Here is a 20,077-nt window from a genome sequence, read left to right on the forward strand (position 1 = left end):
CGTCTACTTGCAATGAATTCAAAAATTTAAATTAAGTAATCCTTACCAAATTGTTAGACGATACGTTGAACCAATCCAGTTAATGGTGAGTATTCAACTAGTCGATCATGGATGAGAAGGCAATATGCCTTTGTATTTATCTCATTCGCAACAGTTAGCTCAGTGGAAATTTTTATATCAGTCGCTCCTGATTTGACACTCTCGTTCTGGTATGAGAGATCAACAACCACAATAGGAGCCTTCGACATGAATTATATCGGAGATAAAAGAGCTCGGGGTTCTCGATTGTAATAGCTCTCTTGAAATTTTGTATACATGTCATACAAGACAGCAAACCGATTCTCATTATATTTAACATTCAAATCCTCATAGGGATATACTTCAGAATTAAGATATACCTTTGCATTTCTCAAATTGTTTGCAATTAGTTCTCCATTCAATGTAAATGCAATAACAGCAAAACGTGGACGTTCTCTATTTGCAGACATCTTAACATTCCATATATGATGTGTTCCCTGAACCAATGTCGGATTTATATAACAATCCCAACTCCGGAATGCGAGTGGGAGGCTAGCTCCACTCTTTACTACATTAAACATTTTAATTTTACCACTGTCACTTGGAACGATGTGGGGGATCTTCCAACTTATACTATTTATAGCAATATTATGGATTTTTCCATCAACATTTTTCACAAACATAGCATCAGGGTTTTTCGTAAGTAACAGAACGAGCTCATGTTTACAGTTTAAGACGACTTTCTTATAGTCTTCAGCGAACCCCATCAACATTTTTAAAGGTACAGAAAAACTGAAATGTCCTCCAGAAGGCATATTGTCCCCGCCACTCCACCCCGCATTGCGATAGGCCGATCCTTTTTGAGCAAACCGATTATTTTTGAGCAAACCGCTAACGCCATTTGTACTAGTCGTTCCTGTATTTGAGTCAATAATTTTGCTAAGCGTTCCTTCAAAATGGAGAAAACTTTCATACATACAAATCTTGGTTTTGCAAACTGATCCGTACTTTGCTTTGAAGTTCTGCTGATATGGATAATATGAATGAAACTCTTTTTATACCCTTGCAGGGTATTATAATTTCAGTCAGAAGTTTGCAACGCATTGAAGGAGACCTTTCCGACCCTATAAAGTATATATATTCTTGATCAGCATCAACAGCCGAGTCGATCTAGCCATGTCCGTCTGTCCGTCTGTCCGTCTGTCTGTCTGTCTGTCTGTCTGTCTGTCTGTCTGTTTCTACGCAAACTAGTCCCTCAGTTTTAAAGCTATCTGAATGAAACTTTGCATATAGTCTTCTATATGCTCTCACTGCTATATATGTCGGAACGGGCCGGATCGGACGACTATATCATATAGCTGCCATACAAATGTTCGATAAATTTTTAGAAAACAAATTATAACTTTGATGTTTTTTAACATTTTTGCACCATTTTTTAGATATGGTCATTTAATATTATCTTAGAATTTTTGTAAAAATTTTATGAAAATCGACTATATGATATAGCTGCCATAGGAACGATCGGGAAATTAATAGGAAAAAAATTATAGCTTCGTTGTTTTTCAACGTATTATTATCTACTCTGAGATATAGACTTTTTTATTGTTCTAGAATTTTGGTATAAATTTCATAAAAATCGGGCAACTATATCATATAGCTGCCATAGAAGCGATCGGTAATTGTATAAAATATGTAAAGCTGCGAATGTAAAACTGTAACTGTCAAACTGTAAACATAATAAGTATAGGTAAAATGTAATGAAACTTTGTTTTGTGAGTGTACTCAGCATTTAAAACTATAATATAAACATCAAAACCAATCTGCAAGTTAGCTTCCTTTCTTGTTAATTTTAAAATAATGAAGAAGTTTTTTAATATAAAAAATCTGATTTTATAATACAAAATAATATTTTTCTAAGTGAAGGAATCATTTTCGACCCCATATTCTTGATCAGCATCAACAGGGGAATCTTTCTAGATATGTCAGAAAAAAATCGATTTTTGGCCATTTTTGCGAAATTTGATAAGATGTAACCATTAAAATTAGCAAAAATGGCCAAAAATTTTGATTTCTTAAAATTTTAAATTTGGTATGCAGTTTTTTAAATTAATAAAAAATAACACAAAAGTGCTTTCCGAATCAAAATTAATGCATTTTTGGCTTAGTTATGATATATTTTAATTGTTACCTGCAAGGGTATACAAACTTTGGCTGGCCAAAGTTAGCTTTATTTCTTGTTTAATAATAGATTCATCGTTAGCAGGCTTTTCCTGGACATAAAATATCTCATTCATTTGAATATTAGTTGATAAACTTTATTTAATATTAAATCCCAACGATTTCAAAATCAATTTATTTTTTAATGTGAGGGCCGGGCGTTGATGTGAAGATGATGGTGCTTTCACTTCAGCTTTAGATTTGATAATGTTATCAAAGGATCGATGAGTACCCCTTTTATTGTAAATAATCATTCTCTCGGTCGTAAGTGGAGACGGATTGATACAGTTTCTCCACGCAAATTAACTAAATCTCCGTCCTGATCAGTTATCCGTATTTCGAGAGTGCTTATTTCTCTGGTGTTCACAGACAAATAAATCAAATTTCGTAGTGTTATGTTCATTTTACATCCAGGGGGACATTGATTCCAAATTCATGAAGCACATGATTTGATTTATGACCCGCTTATAATGTTGCATTCCAATCTAACAGAATTTATTTTTAAAATATTTACAGGATTATCCGAGATGTAAACTTCTTTCTCATGTGGTCTTAATTTTCGTTTATTAAATCCGAATAAACGACCAATTGATCGTTCATGATTAAAATATACGGTCCCATTTTTAGTAATAACTTGAACTTGTAAAGTGAGTTGATATTACATTCTATTTTTATACTGTCTTGAAGCTCATACTCCTTGAGCTTATTAATAATATATTTTGAAATATCATCAAACTCATATAAGCCAATTGTTATTTCAATGACTTTATTCCCAATATGAAATAGGTTGTTCCCCTTATCAACATTCGGTATAGAATTGAATGTATAAAAATCAATTAGAGCACATTCATAATTACGTTTTAGCTCAATTTGTGGGAAAAAATTCTCGCTAAGTACAGATGTATTGCCATTAAGAGCTATTGTCAATGATGTAGTCATTATGATGCTTGAGTCTGAACTGTCTTTATTCCCAATAATATTATTATATTTATATTATCATTATTATTTATTCAAGTATAATAAATTGGTCGAATCCTTTTCTATATCGTCCAGCTTTCATATCATCGTCTTTGTTTATATCTTTGCTGGTGGCTGCTCGTCACGCTTGCTGGTCGCTGAATGATATTTTTCCTAGACGAGGTCCCTGAATTTATACCCGCCAAGGAACATATTTCTCCTCCCACTGCTATCCACTTGTACTATGGTATTCGGTCTCAAGGGATAGAACGTCTAGCTTTGTAAAAGCTCAAAGTGTCCACTTCATGTGAAGTGGTTACGAAAGGTATGGGAAGAATTACAGTCTAGCAAAAATTTAAGGCATAAATGTCCACAGTTAAAAGTATCAAATTTTTAGAAACGCTGATAATTATATCTTATTTTTTTCCCTAAATATCTAATTATTTCTAAAGGCGGCTGCAAGTTACCAAAACTGTCAAAGTAGTACGAGTCTGGTCCTTTCTTATAATACGCCACCCAATGCGTTCCTTCTGATGATGAGTCTGCTAAATTTATTATTCTACACTCTGAATAATGTGGTACTTTGGGTATCTCATCTCTCATATAAACCCCCCGAAAATGTGGAATATTTTTAAAGGCAAACATCAATATATCGAAATTGGAAAGTGCTTTCTTGGGTAGCTCATTTAATAGTTTTTTGATTGCATTTTTGTTTATTATTATTTTTTGAAAATGATATACCATAGCCTTTCTTGTATGGTTGTAGGTACAAGCCTTTACCCAACGATACAGATTCCATTTTTCTGTTATGTCTCTGGTTTTCCTCATGTTGTAGCCATCTTTGCATTGTTAATAAATTTTACAATTGCAGCGCTACCTGACGCTAAGCTACCCACAGCGCTAAAGGCTGTGAAAATAAGTACCAATCGTAAAAAACCACCAACTTTGTTAACTGCTATTACCCGTGGAATTACAACATTTTTCTTACATCCCATTGATTTTGATACTGCACTGCGTGCCACTTTAACAGCATTCAATATGTCGAGTGGCTTATTCTTTCGCAATTCGATGGTTGCCTTTTTGATAATTGATGCAAGAGATTTTTTCACCACTTTCTTTTTCTGTTGCTTTGCTCCCATACCAAATATCTTTTTTAGCTTCATCATGTTTGTAACAAAATATGATGCAGCCCTCTCACTAATGCTGCTATCCGCTGCTTTTACTCGATCCCAAGCCCTATCAATTAAAATCGAGTCTGCTTTATGACGTTCCCCCAAATCCTTTGTATTTGAATATGCTATATCGTGTTCCCTACAAGCTTCGTCTAAGCCGTTGATCCCCCGATCACCGTGAGCTAATCGTTTCTCTAGCTTCGTATCAGGTCCACAGTAACTATACCCAGGTATATGACCCTCAAAGGGGAGAGTGTTTATTAAATTATTTATGAGACCTGTACCCTGTTTGACATTTGATTTATGACTGATAATATTATAAAAATGTTTACCCATTTTATATCAACCTCAATTAACGACTGGTTGTTTTTGAATGAAGTACTTATCTCTAAAACATGCGTTTATTAAGACAAAATAAAAAAATCATAGTTGTTCATGCTGAACAAGGGGCAATATCGCCAGGGGAGCATCACTGGGGACAAATTTACTTGTCGCCATATTTATTGTACTTTTCTTTTGGCACTCTAAGAATAAAACTCAAAGAAGACGGATCAACGGATTGTCATCCAGACAACCCATCGAACTCTGCTTTCTTTTTATTGGGAATCTTTTGGAATCGTACTGCCACGGCCCCTGACAGCTTCATTTTTGGTCCTTCGAGCCGGATATTCCAGCGCTTTTTTGCCAAGATAAGTACGAAGCCGAAATTCCCATCATATATGTACACAGAAAAAATTCTGGTGGGTTAAATTAACAATTTCTTTTGGTTGAATAACAGTAAACCTACTGTCCATGTATTTTGTTGTTGGATTTGGTGACTGCACGACAGTTTATATGACAGTCAATTACAGTCACCCTTACGTACGAGACTCGGTGTGTTTTTTGTTGTTGGCTTTGCGAACTGTCGTGACTGTCAGCTGCAGTGAAAATACTGTAGGTTTTTCGTAATAACTTTTATGTATTTTTTGTTCTTTTTTGGTCTCGGCTATGTATTTTTGCATTCCCAAGCTAAGTAGCAAATAAATTATAAGCTTTATCGACAATTTTTTTTAATTTTATTAAATTTTTTATTAAAATCCAGAACCTTCTTTGCCCACTAAAATACTTTCTGGTATAATTCTGGTATATATTTCTAAACTTCTAGTATTATGCAAGCGTTTCTTGAGAAAACGATTTCGGGCACACTTAAATAGGTTTTACGAAAAAAAAATCTATTTTTAGCTCAGAGAGAGAGAGAGATAGATATATTTTTGATTTTCCCTTGGTATTGTATGTATTTGCGTGGCCCAGTTGGTAAGCGGGCGGACTGTGAATTCTGAGACATGGGTTCGAATCCCGGCCGGGGATCAGGAAATGTAAGTTTAATTGGCTTTTAATAGGATTTATACACTAATTTATATAATTTAATAACCATTTGTAGCTCTATAATTACAGATTTAAATAAAAAATTCTTTCACAACAATGGGTGCAGTTTCTACAGTAAAATAGTGTATTTCACTATTTTCGTGGTTTGGCGCTTTTTAACCGCAAAATCGTGGTTCCATTTACTGTAGAGCAGTACATGTTACGTAACGCGTTACGTCGTTATACTGCAGCGTACAGTCCATGGAACCCAAGATTTAGGTTGTTGCCTTTTAACCCACGAAATGGTTGGATTTACCCACGATAATTTTTTCTGTGTATGTACATACATGCATATATATGTAGATATATTGCTGCATCCAATTTATTTAAAACACTACCAATTTGGGCAGTAGTATATGTATATATATGCAATTCAATTCAATTCTTCCTTCAAAGTGAACGGACGTGTTTTTTTCTTGCGCTCCCGATTTGTGTAGAATTTGTCTAAAAACCTCCGGGGTTTACTAACATTTAATATTTGGTGTTTCAAATAATTCCCGTTCACTTCGCGTGTGCATGCTACTTGTTTATTTTGTGCTATTTAATTCAATTTAAATTGCATTTCAGTTTGGGCTGCTGGGGTTGCTTTGCATTTTGCTCTTTTTGCATTCCCTTTTGTGCCTTTAGCGTTTGTTGTTGTTTGCGTTGCCGCGACAGCTATAAACCAGGGACCGCAAATAATTATTATGAGTTTAAAAAAATTGAAGCCCAAAACAGTCTCCAAAAAAATTGGAAAAAATTGTCATAAGTTAAATTTTCATGGCGAATTCAAAAACAAGATAAATGTTTTTTTTTCAATTTTTGTATAAAAATTACGCAATAACTTTTATTTTCAATTTTTATTATATAAATTGAAAAATAAGAATTATTCGATAACTTTTATTTTAAAAATTGAAAATAAAGATTGAATCTATATATCTTTTGATCCGTAGAAGCCAGATCCAATATATATGTATATATATGATCTACACATCAATACCTTTCATATGGTATATAATAAATATGTATATATATATATACATATATATTGGATCTGGCTTCTACAGATCAAAAGATATATAGATTCAATCTTTATTTTCAATTTTTAAAATAAAAGTTATCGAATAATTCTTATTTTTCAATTTATATAATAAAAATTGAAAATAAAAGTTATTGCGTAATTTTTATATAAAAATTGATATTTAATAATTATTTTGTAATTTTTTGCTTTTTTAATTATAACCGTTACAGTCCCTGCTATAAACGGTTCTACTCAGTGCTTATCTCTCGCTCTCCTGCTCTTTGCCCCCCCGCTCTTCAAGTGCCGCTGCAGTTAATCCCTTGCGCCCTCTCTTAAATAGTCGAAGTACAGTGGTAAGTCCTTATAATGTCCCATAATATGGTCTGCTTCGCCAAAAATTGTAAGAAAAATATTACTTACGGTGAACTCACCATCACCTGTTGGCTGTGTGACGACATAGTACATGCCAAGTCCATTGGCGTTGTTGCACGGACAGTAGATGACGTGGCCAAAAATATCGGCGTACGTTACTGCTGCGAGGCCTGCCGCGAGGTGGAGAGGGAAATGATGTCTTTTATGCGGCAAACCAGGGGTGGTTTTAAAGAGCTATTATTGAGTTTTCGCAAAACTCAAAATATGCTCTTGGCGCTGGATACTCAATTTAATAGCCTCAAGCTGTTAAAAGAGTCTCCTAGGCGTAAAAAAACCGCAACTGGTGGGCAGCATATTGGCGGATCCCAGCCACCAGTGATAGGCACTGCACAGCAGCCTCCCCCGACCCCGGGACAAATTCCAAGAATCCTGGGATCGAGCGCTAAAAAAGATTCGGTATCCGAATGCGTCGCCGGTGTTGCCCAGTTCCGTTTTGTCCACTGGGGGGTCCCAACTGTTGTCTCAGCCCTCTCAGAGCCCTAATCCCAGTCCCTGCCAGGGTATCAGGTCCGGACTACCGGCCGAAAGTGGTATGGTGGGTCAGTCTGCCGTGCCAAAACCCCTTACGGCAATTCCACCAACAAAACAGTTATTTGTTTCGCGGCTTTCCCCTGATCAGACATCGGAAGGTGTCAAAGCTTTTATCCAAGGCAAAGTAAAAGTCGATAGAGAAAAAATTAAGGTGGAAAAATTTAAAATTTCTTACCCTAGGAACATTTCGTCTTTCAAGATAAATGTTCCTGACGAAGTCTTTGGCACTCTATGCTCTGCCCAAAGCTGGCCACAGTATGTGGTTGTCAAAGAGTTTGAAGGTACGAAAAAGAAAAAGCGGCCTGTAGGAATTACTCTTCCTAGGCCAGATTTGGCCAATGCTCCGTCTTCGTCTTTCAATTCCGTCCCAAAAAACTAACCAGTTCCCTTGATATTTCCTATCAGAATGCAAGAGGCTTACGCAGTAAGCTTCCTAAATTGTATTCTGACAGCGTCACATTTGCTTCCCAAGTTTTTGTGTTCACAGAAACCTGGTTAAAGCCGAAGACTCTGAGCTCCGAAGTTTTTCCAGCTGCGTTCACAGTATACCGGCTAGATCGGCCTATCAGACGTGGGGGAGGTGTCCTTATAGCGGTCGACTCCACTCTCACGTCCGAATTAATAATTTTCGAGGAATCCAACAATGTTGAATTCCTTTGCGTGAAGCTATCAGTTAATTGTAAGTCCATTTTTGTTACATGTTCCTATATTCCCCCATTGTCGGAACTTCCTATTTATTGGAACCATCTTTCCGCCATTCAGTTGGTCTCTAAAAGAATTTCGGATAGGGACCATTTAGTTGTTCTTGGTGATTTTAACATCCCAGGGGCTATTTGGACCCTAGATAATTCCACTAACACACTTTTTACGACAACACATCATGATTTTATTGCTGGCTTGTTTGACATTTCGCTGTCCCAAGTCAATCATGTTCGAAATTCCTTAGAGCGCTTGCTTCATCTTTGTTTTGTCTCAGATCCGACAAGAGTTAGTTTAGCTAGGGTGTCGCCCCTGACGCAACCCGAATATCCCTATCATCCCACTTTCGATGTGACTATCGACATAGGGACTGTTTCATGAAATAAATCTGCTGTTCAGGCCAAGAAGTCTTCTGCTTTAGCAAGACGGATTTCGTACGGCTGAATAATTTCATAATTAATTACAACTGGTCCGACCTATACACATGCACTGACATGGCGGAAGCCGTGGGTATTTTTTATCGTGTTATGAATTCATTTTTTATTGACTGTGTTCCGTTATACTGTCCGTCTATATCAAACAAGCCTCTTTGGTTTACCAAAGAGTTGACCCGCCTCAAAAATAGAAAATCAAATGTATATGCTAAATATCAACGTACCGGTTCTCCGATTGTCCTATCTAGTTATTTATCAGCTCGATCCACTTTTACTGTGTATAACGCGCAGTGCTACAATAATTATTTGACTCGTTGCAGGTCCCAGTTTTCTGAGGACCCAAAACAGTTTTATAATTTTGTTAAATCTAAGCGTAAACCCATTACTCATCCGTCCTCGCTCTCTTTTGATAATTCAACAGCAGATAATGATCAGGCAATAGCCGACCTTTTTGCTTAGTTTTTTGAAACTTAATAGACCCAAATCAAGCTTATCCTTACATCATCCCTAAATCGAACCAAATCTTCAGTCCTACCTTGAACGAAAGCTCTTTTCTTATATATCTTCATCGTGTTAAGCCAGTTTTTTTTACCAGGTCCCGACGGAATACCAGGCTGGGTGCTTAGGAATTGTGCCGAAGCCCTGTGCAATCCACTTCTCAAATTGTTTACCTTATCCTTAGAAACCTCCCACTTTCCCCTTATTTGGAAGGAATCATTCGTTATTCCTCTCCACAAAAAAGGTAGCAAATTGGATGCCAACAATTACAGAGGTATCTCTAAGTTGTCGGCCATCCCTAAACTGTTCGAAAATGTTATTACTCCTCATCTGCAGCACCTTTGTAGGTCCATTATTTCTCCATGTCAACATGGTTTTATTAGGCGAAGATCAATTACAACGAATCTGTTGGAGCTTACTTCCTTTATTATAAAGGGATACCGAAATAACTTTCAGACAGATGTAATCTATACTGATTTCAGTAAAGCCTTTGACTCTGTTAACCATTCTCTTCTTGTTCGGAAACTCGATTTAATGGGATTTCCGACTGATCTTCTTAATTGGATCGCAGGTTATCTAAATGGCAGGACGCAGAAGGTCCTTTTCGAAAATAAACTATCTAATGTTCTTAGGGTTACATCTGGCGTCCCGCAAGGGAGTCATTTGGGTCCCCTACTGTTTACATTATTTATCAACGATCTGCCCGAAGTTTTGTCCAACTCCAGAGTACTTATGTATGCTGATGACGTCAAGCTTTGTGTGCAATATAACGATGCTACTTGCCAATCAGACTTACAGACAGATCTTAACAATTTTCAAACATGGTGCTGCGTGAACTTATTAAACTTAAACGGCTCTAAGTGCAAGCTAATGACATTCTCCCGTGTCACTCCTAAGCCTGCAACTTATACGCTAAACGGCTGCTCTTTGGAAAAAATTAATATAGTTCATGATTTAGGTGTCCGTCTGGATCCTAAACTAGACTTTATCGATCATATTTCGTGCATGGTGAATAAAGCCAGGGGTGTGCTTGGTTTCATTAAACGGTGGTCGAAGGAATTCAATGACCCCTATGTAACAAAAACGTTATATACTTCACTGGTTCGTCCTATTTTAGAATATGGATCCTGCGTTTGGAGCCCTCAGTATGGCGTCCATAGTAAACGCATAGAATCGGTTCAAAAGAACTTCTTACTTTTCGCTTTACGCGGTTTAAACTGGGATGCAAACCAGAGGTTACCGTCTTATTCTAGTAGACTCTTACTAATTAACTTACCCTCCTTATCCAATCGTAGAACAATGCTAGGTATTACATTCTTATTCAACTTAATCCGTGGTGACGTGGAAAGTACGGACTTGCTCGGTCAGCTAAATTTTCACGTACCAATACGAAACACTAGATCCTTTTTACCAATAGTTTTGCCCCACTGTAGAACATCCTTTGAACTGCATGAACCCTTTAGAGTCCTCTGTGCACATTATAAGGATTTGTACACAATAATATCTAATGTTGATAGCCTCCCAAAACTAAAAACTTCAATCTTAACCTACTTACGCATGCAAGCAACCAATCCGGCAGTACGCCAGTAGTAGTTTCCCTGCATCCTTTTTTTTAAGTCCTTCGCGTTTACTAATTGCTAACAGAACAAGCACGTGCTTGGTGTCGCAAGTTCCACTTGATATGTACTGTACATAGTGCATCAACGTCCTGCATAATGTGTTTATATGGCTATATGCCCCTCTCCAATACATGTTCGAAATCAGCCAAAATCCAAAAAGGCTTACATCCAGGTTTTTCATACATAAAAAACCATACATCCACACCGATTTCCGTAGTGAACATATGTACGTACATACTTACACAATTTGCATACACATATATGTATGTATGTATGAACATTGCCGATTTATGAACATACATATGTACATTACCTTTGGGTCACAAATCGGCGGCATTTAAAAGAGAAAAAAAGAAATAAAGATCATATTCCATCTACCACAAATATACATATGTACATATTTTCCATCCACTGCACAACAACAAAACAAAAAAAAAGATAAATAAAGTTAGCCCCCTCCTCCAGCTGGCCGATCATACGTGCATACGTGAACCAGTCAGGAGCGCACAAGAAGCAGAGAGTGGACACTAGCGCACCAGCACTAGCCGAAAAGCTGGGGAAGATGCTAGACGAGATGATCGCCAAGTTCACGGATACCAAGACCAACAACAAAAAGGTGGTCCGCCACGTCACCCAGGGGACAATCGACTCCATGCTGGCGATGAAAAAGCTGCAGGTCGACATCAGTGCAGCGCTGGCCGAGGGCCACACCAAGGGCTCTACCTCGAGCGTAAGCCAGCAGACCACTCCCACGCTGACAGCCACGATCCCCAAAGCGGCCTGTACCACCGGGCCAGGAAATTCGGCATGGCAACAGGTCAGGGCCAAGCCTAAACCCAGGAATCCCCGGAGACCGGAGAGCAGCGAACCCAAAGGGATTCGAGCACCAAACGCTATCATGCCCAGGAAGCAGCGCGCCGACGCTATTTTAATAAAGTGCATCGAAGGCTCGTACGCAGATATGTTGAAGCTGGTCAAAACTGAGCCCTCCCTCCAGGGACTCAAAGATAATGTTCAAGGCTTGCGAAGAACTGCAAATGGCGGACTCCTATTGAGAATGCAGAAGCCTCAGGACCCGTCCACACAGCAGCTGCAGGCAGCACTCAGGACGGCCATATCCGATAAAGCAGAGGTGGCGGTCATGCAGGAAACTGTGCAAGTGGAGATTCGCGACCTGGACGAGATGACCAGCGGCGAAGAAGTCACGATGGCTCTGTTTGCCGGAGAGGATGCCGACATCCCAAGCAACGCTGCACCTAGGATGCGGAAGGAGTTTGGCGGCACGCAAAGAGCAACCGTCAACCTCAGGCCAGATCATGCGCGGAGACTGCTCGATAAGGGCAAAATCCGAATCGGATGGGTCGTCTGCCGCATCAGACAGAAGACCGAGCTAAGGAGGTGCTTCAAATGCATGGGCTATGGGCATACCTCGACGAGATGCAGGGCCTCAGACTCAGTAGCCAAGGCCACACAAAACTCCTGCTTCAGATGCGGGGAAGAAGGCCACAAGCACTACACGTGCCAAGCCAAGCCCAGGTGTATCCTATGCACCAGAGGAGGCAAACCCGCGGGTGAAGCTGCGCACGCTACTTTGAGCAGGATCTGCCCTGAGTACCTGAAGGCCACCCATAACACGCAGAATGGTTAAGTTTTTACAGCTTAACTTAAACCACTGCAGAGCTGCCCAAGATCTGCTGTCACAGACGGTTTTCGAGGAGAAAATTGACATTGCTGTACTGAGTGAACCGTACAAGTCAAAGGCCGAGGGAGTATGGCAACAGAGTGCGGATGGTGGTGCAGCCATTTGGAGCTGCGGGCAATCCCCCGGACACCTGTCGCAGAGGGCGTCGAGACCTGGCTATGCAAGGGCTAAGGTCCAAGCAACCACCATCTACAGCTGCTACCTAGCCCCGAGCTTGCATATAGATGCCTTTAGAGACATCTTGCAGGAGATCGCCCGAGACGCCCGCGGAAGATCCCCAGTACTAATCGCTGGGGACTTCAATGCGTGGTCCACCGCCTGGGGGAGCTCGAAAACGACTCAGCGGGGAACCATCCTTCTGGACGCCCTGGCCACATTAGACGTTTGTCTCCTGAACGTTGGAGCTAGATGCACCTTTAGCAAGGCAGGCAGACATTGACCTGACTTTCGCCAGCCCGGAGCTCTGCCGGACCAGCCACTGGAAGGTCACGGATTTGCTCACATATAGTGACCACGCAGCCATTATCACCCAGACGACGCACAACCAGCAGAGCCCGTCTCTCCGGCAAATTGCGTACAAGGTACACACCCTTAACGCAGATACACTCCTAAGCAGTATGGATGGCAACGTCATCACTGGCGACGCCAACACCTGCGCCGACATATTAGCTGCGAGAATCAAGGCTGCTTGTGATGCCGCCATGGCGAGCTCCACTAGAGGAAATGGAAGGAGACCAGTCCCCTGGTGGAATCATGAGATATCCGTCGCCAGGAGCGAGTGCCTCTCTGCAAGGCGAAGATGTCAACGAAGTAGAGGGCGTCCCACGCAAGAGCTGTTCGAGACGCGCTACAAGGAGAAGAAAAAAGCCCTCAAAATCGCTATTAAGACGAGTAAGAGCAGGTGCTTCCAAGAGCTGTGCGATGCAGCAGACCAGGAACCCTTTGGCTCGGCCTACAAGCTGGTCATGGGCAAGCTCTACAGACCGCCGACTCCAACCTCCCAGGAACAACTTGGAGCTACAATCTCCACGCTGTTCCCGTCGCAGCCGCCCCTCGTGCTGCCAAACATAGCTGCGAGTGAAGCGATCTTCACCAGCGAGGAGGAAATACTGTGCGCGGTGGCCAGCAGCAAGGCAGCCAAAGCCCCGGGACCCGATGGCATTCCCAACGCAGCACTTCATGCCATAATGAAGTCATACCCAAGCCTATTTGCACAGGTATACAACAGGTGCATTGCGGAGCGCACTTTTCCAAGAGTATGGAAGCAGCAGAGACTAGTGCTTATCCCTAAACCAGGCAAAATGAATGACGACCCGTCCTCATATCGCCCCCTGTGCATGCTCAACACACTGGGGAAGATATTTGAGCGCATAATCTGCAACAAGTTGGAGAGAGAGATCGAAGAGCGAGGAGCCCTATCGAATCAGCAGCACGGTTTCAGGAAGAAGCGGAGCACGGAGGCGAAAGATGGCAGGGAGGCACCAAGCAATACTGCCTGGTCTGCACCCTAGATGTCAAAAACGCTTTTAACTCAGCAAATTGGAGCTTAGTCCTGCAGGCACTCCAACACGGCGGCATATCAGGGAACCTCACCCTCCTGATAGCGGACTACTTCAAAGATCGCGTCCTTCTGTACACATCCGACGACGGCAACCAGATGCACCACGTGACAGGTGGTGTACCCCAGGGATCTGTTCTTGGGCCAATCCTGTGGAACGCCATGTATGACGGGATACTAAGACTTCCACTACCAAATGGCTGCGCCGTAGTAGGGTTCGCTGACGATATAGCGCTGGTCACGGTGGAGAAGCACCTGTCCGATGTCTCTGCTAAATGCAGCCTTGCAATCGACATGATGATGTCTTGGCTGAAAGACAACGGTCTCTCGCTCGCCGAACACAAAACGGAAGCAGTGCTCATAAGCAGTAGAAAGACCGTAGAGAAGGTCACCTTCCGGGTCGGCTCGACATACGTCGAGTCCAGTCCGGCGATCAAGTACCTCGCAGTCATGATCGACCATAGGCTGAATTTTAAGAGCCACCTGGAGTACGCAGCGGCCAAGTCATCTAAGGCCACTGCCGCTATCTCTAGGATGATGGCCAACACCCGTGGCCCAAAGCAGCATAGCAGACGATTAATAGCTACAGTGGTGACCTCGACCATCTTGTACGCCGCTCCGATTTGGGCGGAAGCCATGAGGACTGTCAGCTACAGCCGGCAGTGTAAGTCTGTCTACAGACGCTGTGCTTTGCGCATCTCGAGCTGCTTCTGCACGGTGTCAGAAGAAGCTGCATTGGTGGTATCGGGAGCAATCCCAATAGACCTACTGGCAGAGGAGCGCAGGACTGGGAATTCAGGTAGCAGAATCCAGAGAAGCAGCACCATGGCTCGATGGCAGGATAGATGGAACAACGCGAGCACAGGACGATGGACCTACAGGCTCATCCCCGATCTGGTTCCCTGGTTGCAGAGACGACATGGTCAGCTGGACTACTACACCACGCAGATCATCACAGGACATGGTTGCTTCAAGGCTTACCTGCACAGGTTTAAGCATGAGGTCGACCCGTACTGCGACTACTGTGGCAGCGCTTTTACTGAGGACGCGGAGCATGCATTCTTCGTATGCCCCCTATTCTCGGCGGAACGAGCCGCGCTGGAAGTGGCAATGAACTGCCGCCTGACACCCGACATCTTAGTCTGCTGCATGATGGAGACCCCCTCCAAATGGGAAGCGGTTGCTGAAATGGCAGCATCCGTGATGCGAGAGCTGAGGCGCCGGGAGCAGACCCGTCGCACTGAAGGCCGATGAGCGGCATTAGGACCGCCAGCCGCCCCCGTGAAGTATAGCTTTGCGGCAGTCCCACGGGTGCGGACTCTTCCACTCTTTCCCTTTTTGTATATTACACTTAACTCTATATTCTTTTTTAAAAAAAAAAAAAAAAAAAAAAAAAACATATGTATATGCACATGTCCATACATATTGCTGGACCGGCAATTGAGCATCGGCAGCTAACAGTGTCGCTGCTCCCGAACACAAACAAAGTGAAACAAACAGAATTAAAAACAAATTAGCGTTTTTTTTAATAGTTTGATTTGTTTATTCTGTGTAAATACATATGTATGTAGGTACTGGCCGCCAAGGTTGCGACACTATTACCATACACGGCTTAGTATGTTAATGAGCCGTTCACACTTGGGTGCTTTTTCATATTTTCTTGGTTTTTTGGGTTTCAATTGGGTACTGATTTTCTCTACGCGATATCCAGCGCCCTTTTGTTTCCAAATCGTGTACATCAGTTCCGATTATTTTGTGGTACGCTTTATCCAGCGTCCAAGCATTTCTTCCAAGGCGATACACATCAGTTTTCGATTAATCTTTTTCTCACTTTCTAGCCCCACAGTATTTTTGACGAACATTTATTTGTCCCTGAATAATTAATTCTACACGTTTTTTTCCCCTCTCTTCGTACCCAAATCGATAAAAACCTTTTTCGACGATTTTTTTTTTATTTTTTAATTCCTTTGAAATCGATAGCATTCTTTTTCGATTAATTTTGTTTTTCGCGTTATCCAGCGCCCCCATATTAATTTGAATCGAGTGCATCCTTGTCAACGCGTCATCCAGCGTTCCCGTATTAAATTGAAATCGATAGCAGTTTTTCGACTAATTTCTTCTACGCGTTTTCTAACGTACACACTTTCCCGAATCGATAACCATAATTTTTAAACGCTTCATCCAGCGCCTGGTATTTATTCCAAATCGATACCCATAATTTTTAAACGCTTTATCCAGCGTCCTCGTAGTGATTTGAAATTTCTAGCAACTTTTTTTTCGATTAATTCGGTGAACGCGTTATCCAGCGTCCCTGTATTAATTGGAAATCGATAGCATTTTTTCGATTAATTTTTTCTACGCGTTATCCAGCGCCCCATATCTTTCGAACCGAGTACATCCGTGCCAACGCGTCATCCAGCGTCCCCGTATCCCTCAAATCGATAACCTTAAATTTTGAACGCTTTATCCAGCGTCCCTGTATTGATTTAAAATCGATAACATCCTTTTCGAGTATTATTTGTTTATTTACGGTTATCCAGCGTCCCTGCACTTATTCCGAATCGATAAATATAATTTTTACGATTAACTCTGTTTTCCTGCGCTTATCGAGCGGCCCCAACAAGAGTTTAACATAGAAAACGGCGACGGTGAGGAACCAAAACCCCTTCTGACCGTTTCTACAGCGGAGGCGTCTTCCAGAGGCAGGGCAACGAGTGAATCCTCTGTGCTTTCCGAAAGCGAATATCCCTCTCGAAGCAAAAGCCCATTAGCAACAACCACTCCACGTAAATCTACGAGCACGTCGCTCGAAGTTCCACCGCCTGCACCATCCATAAAGGCCGCGAAATCAGTCGTGTCTTCCCAGGTCACTAGAGCAACTGAAAGAAGGGCTCAAGCTGAGGGAGACAAGGCCTTGGTGAAATTCATGACCATAACCGATAGGATAGGTCAGTTCGAAGTCAGATTCAACACCCCGACTGACCAAGGTCCGTCCATCCACACGAGTAGGGTTCGACTCGAGCAGATCAGGGCCCTCTGTGACAAGGTGGAAAGGGAGTACGAGACGTGCTCCGAAGTGCTGGCCAGTGTAAACTGCAAGGACTCAATAACAGTCATGCAATCCAAGTATGACTACTGTTATACCGTTTACGAGCGGTGCGCAGCAAACCTCAATGAGATCATTGAAGATTCACGCGCGCCACAGTCTGTTCAGTCCTCCAGTCTGACGCCGTCGCAGGGCGGATGTCGCCTCCAGTCGAGTGCGAAGTTTTCAATGGTGACTATGTTCAATGGCCCACATTTCGGGACCTTTTTTCAGCCATCTATATACGCAATCCTCGGCTTTCAGAAGTCGAAAAACTGTTCCATCTCAATGCAAAGACTAGTGGCGAGGCCAAATCCATTGTCGCCTTGTCTCCGTTGACCAACGATGGTTTTGAGTCAGCGTGGAGAAATTTGCAGAATCGGTTCGAGAATAAGAGGCTACTGGTCAACAGCCAATTGAAGATTTTTTTCAATTTGCCTTCTGTTGCCCAGGAATGTGGTCAATCCTTGAAGCATTTAGTGAACACCATCCAAGGTTGTTTAACGGCCTTGCAAATAGCAAGGGTCGAGACCACTAATTGGGATTGCCTGCTGGTTTTCCTTTGCTCTTCCGAGTTGCCAAAACTAACGTTGTCTCTTTGGGAGCAGTCCCTTCTAAGTAAGTCTGAGATTCCACTCTGGGCTGAATTCCAGGTATTCTTAAAGGATCGTCATCGAACGCTTGAGGCGATTGAAGAGTTCAAGCCGAACGCGAGCGTTCAATCCAGGGCACTGAGGGCTGACAATAGCTCGCGGTCAATCCAGACCTTTGAGAACAGAGTTACGGTAAACCCGCAATCCTGTAAACTCTGCGCACAGGAGAACCATCCAATCCGAGTATGTCCTCTATTCTTGCGAATGTCAGTCGCAGATCGAGAGAAACATGTGAAACAGCAGAAGTTGTGCTTGAACTGCTTCGCAAGAACGCATCTTCTCCGGGACTGCAACAGCACGCATAATTGCTAAACCTGCAGTGGACGTCACAATACTCTCCTGCATCGAAGCGGCCCTCCGCCAGTCCAGTCAGTGGTCATACCTGACCAACAGTCCCATTCATCCACAACAATCCAGCAACACATACAGTCCACTCCATCGACGAGTCAAGCGAATGTGCAAACGTTTCTTGTCGTTAACACGCAAAGGGTCCTCCTGAGTACGGCATTAATAGAAGATTGCCATTTGGGCATCAAATACTCAGCACGGGTACTCATTGACTCAGGTTCTGAGGCAACCTTCATCTCAGAACGGTTGTTCAACCTAATTAAGTTGCCGTATGAGTCCATTCAGGCTCAAGTTTCGGGGGTCAACCTTTCCGTTGCCGCTCAGCCTCGTAAGAGGTGTCAACTCAACATAGGTTCTCCCGTCAAGAATCCAGATCCAGATTGAAACCTGTGCATACGTGTTACCCCAGCTAGCTGGTAATCTCCCATCCTACACTTTACCAGAGGCCTCATTAAAGGATCTTCCACCGTTGCAACTAGCAGATCCAAATTTCTTCCGAAGCTCGCAGATTGACGTGCTTATTGGTGCCGATATCCTGCCATCGATCCTCCTCAGTGGCTCCCATTCCAATATTTGTGGAACACTCCTGGGTCAAGAGACCATATTCGGGTGGATTCTTTGCGGTCCTATTGCAACGAGTCCCATGAGCAGAATCCGCTCCTTTTCAGCCCGATTAGCAGTCAAGGAATCCAAACTAGACAGAATCCTCACAAAATTTTGGGAGGTGGAGGATGTTCCAGTGAAGCTGGTTAAGGAATCCACCTCGGTTTGCGAGGAGAACTTTATCCGATCCACCAAAAGAAGTCAGGATGGAAGATATGTTGTTTCGTTGCCCCTTAAAGAGCCGGACAATATTAAGCTGGGACATTCCAGACCCATCGCACTAGCTCAGTACCTTCGAAACGAAATGCGATTAAGTAAAGATCTTCCATTGAAGGAGCAGTACGACTCAGTCATTCGAGAGTACTTAGACTTAGGTCATGTGCACCAAGTCTCCCCTGACGACTCCAGCAGTTTTTATCTGCCTCATCACGCTGTCTTCAAACCAGATAGCACCACGACGAAGGTTCGCGTCGTGTTCAACGCTTTCAATCCCTCATCAAACGGGAACAGCCTCAATGATATCCTTCATGCGGGGCCTGTACTACAGTCCGATCTGACTATTCAGATTCTAAAATGGCGTTTCTTTAAGTATGTTTTTAATGCGGACATCACCAAGATGTATCGGCAAATCCGGGTCAATCCTGATCACACGCGCTTTCAGAGAATCTTATTCCCCAACAAATACGGTGAGCTCTGTGACTATGAACTCGACACAGTCACCTTCGGCGTAAATTGTGCGCCCTTCCTGGCCATCAGAGTGCTTCAGCAGTTGGCTCAGGACATCCAAGGCCAATATCCTTTGGCCAGCGACATCATTTTGAACTTTATGTACGTGGCAGTCGGCAGTTTTAGCCATTAAAGAGCTTCGGCTGGCTCTCGAGAGTGCCGGTTTTCCACTGCGCAAGTGGACCTCCAACGAAAGGAGACTCCTACAAGCGATTCCGAGGGAACATTTGATCAGTGCAGACTTCCTTGAGCTGGAAGATGCCAGCACGGCGAAAACTCTTGGGATCCATTGGCAAGCTACATCCGATAGTTTCTTTTTTGTTCCAATGGTGATCCCCCTGCAAACTGGCTACACCAAACGAGAGGTCTTATCTCAGATAGCAAAACTTTTCGACCCGGCAGGGTGGTTATCGCCTTTCGT

The 20,077-nt window shown here is 42.5% G+C and overlaps 1 protein-coding gene across 1 annotated transcript; it reads left to right on the plus strand.

The window, feature by feature from the left end:
* The first annotated feature begins 17,167 nt into the window (after positions 1-17,167).
* Positions 17,168-19,789, plus strand: LOC138929205 (uncharacterized). Its single transcript, XM_070288518.1, has 4 exons — positions 17,168-17,501; positions 17,591-18,111; positions 18,397-18,655; positions 18,741-19,789. Exons 1-4 carry the CDS (start codon positions 17,168-17,170, stop codon positions 19,787-19,789), a joined length of 2,163 nt encoding a protein of 720 aa, XP_070144619.1.
* Positions 19,790-20,077: the final 288 nt, after the last annotated feature.

This window comes from Drosophila kikkawai, chromosome X (genome assembly GCF_030179895.1).
Source record: "Drosophila kikkawai strain 14028-0561.14 chromosome X, DkikHiC1v2, whole genome shotgun sequence".
Taxonomy (NCBI): domain Eukaryota; kingdom Metazoa; phylum Arthropoda; class Insecta; order Diptera; family Drosophilidae; genus Drosophila; species Drosophila kikkawai.

What these genes read in the sequence shown, in the direction of transcription:
- LOC138929205 (XM_070288518.1), top strand. Translation starts at nt 17,168, where the DNA reads ATGACCATAACCGATAGGATAGGTCAGTTCGAAGTCAGATTCAACACC. An exon ending in CGGATGTCGCCTCCAGTCGA is followed by an intron (nt 17,502 to 17,590) that starts GTGCGAAGTTTT and finishes CTCGGCTTTCAG; the next exon opens with AAGTCGAAAAACTGTTCCAT. An exon ending in CCTTTGAGAACAGAGTTACG is followed by an intron (nt 18,112 to 18,396) that starts GTAAACCCGCAA and finishes ACAACAATCCAG; the next exon opens with CAACACATACAGTCCACTCC.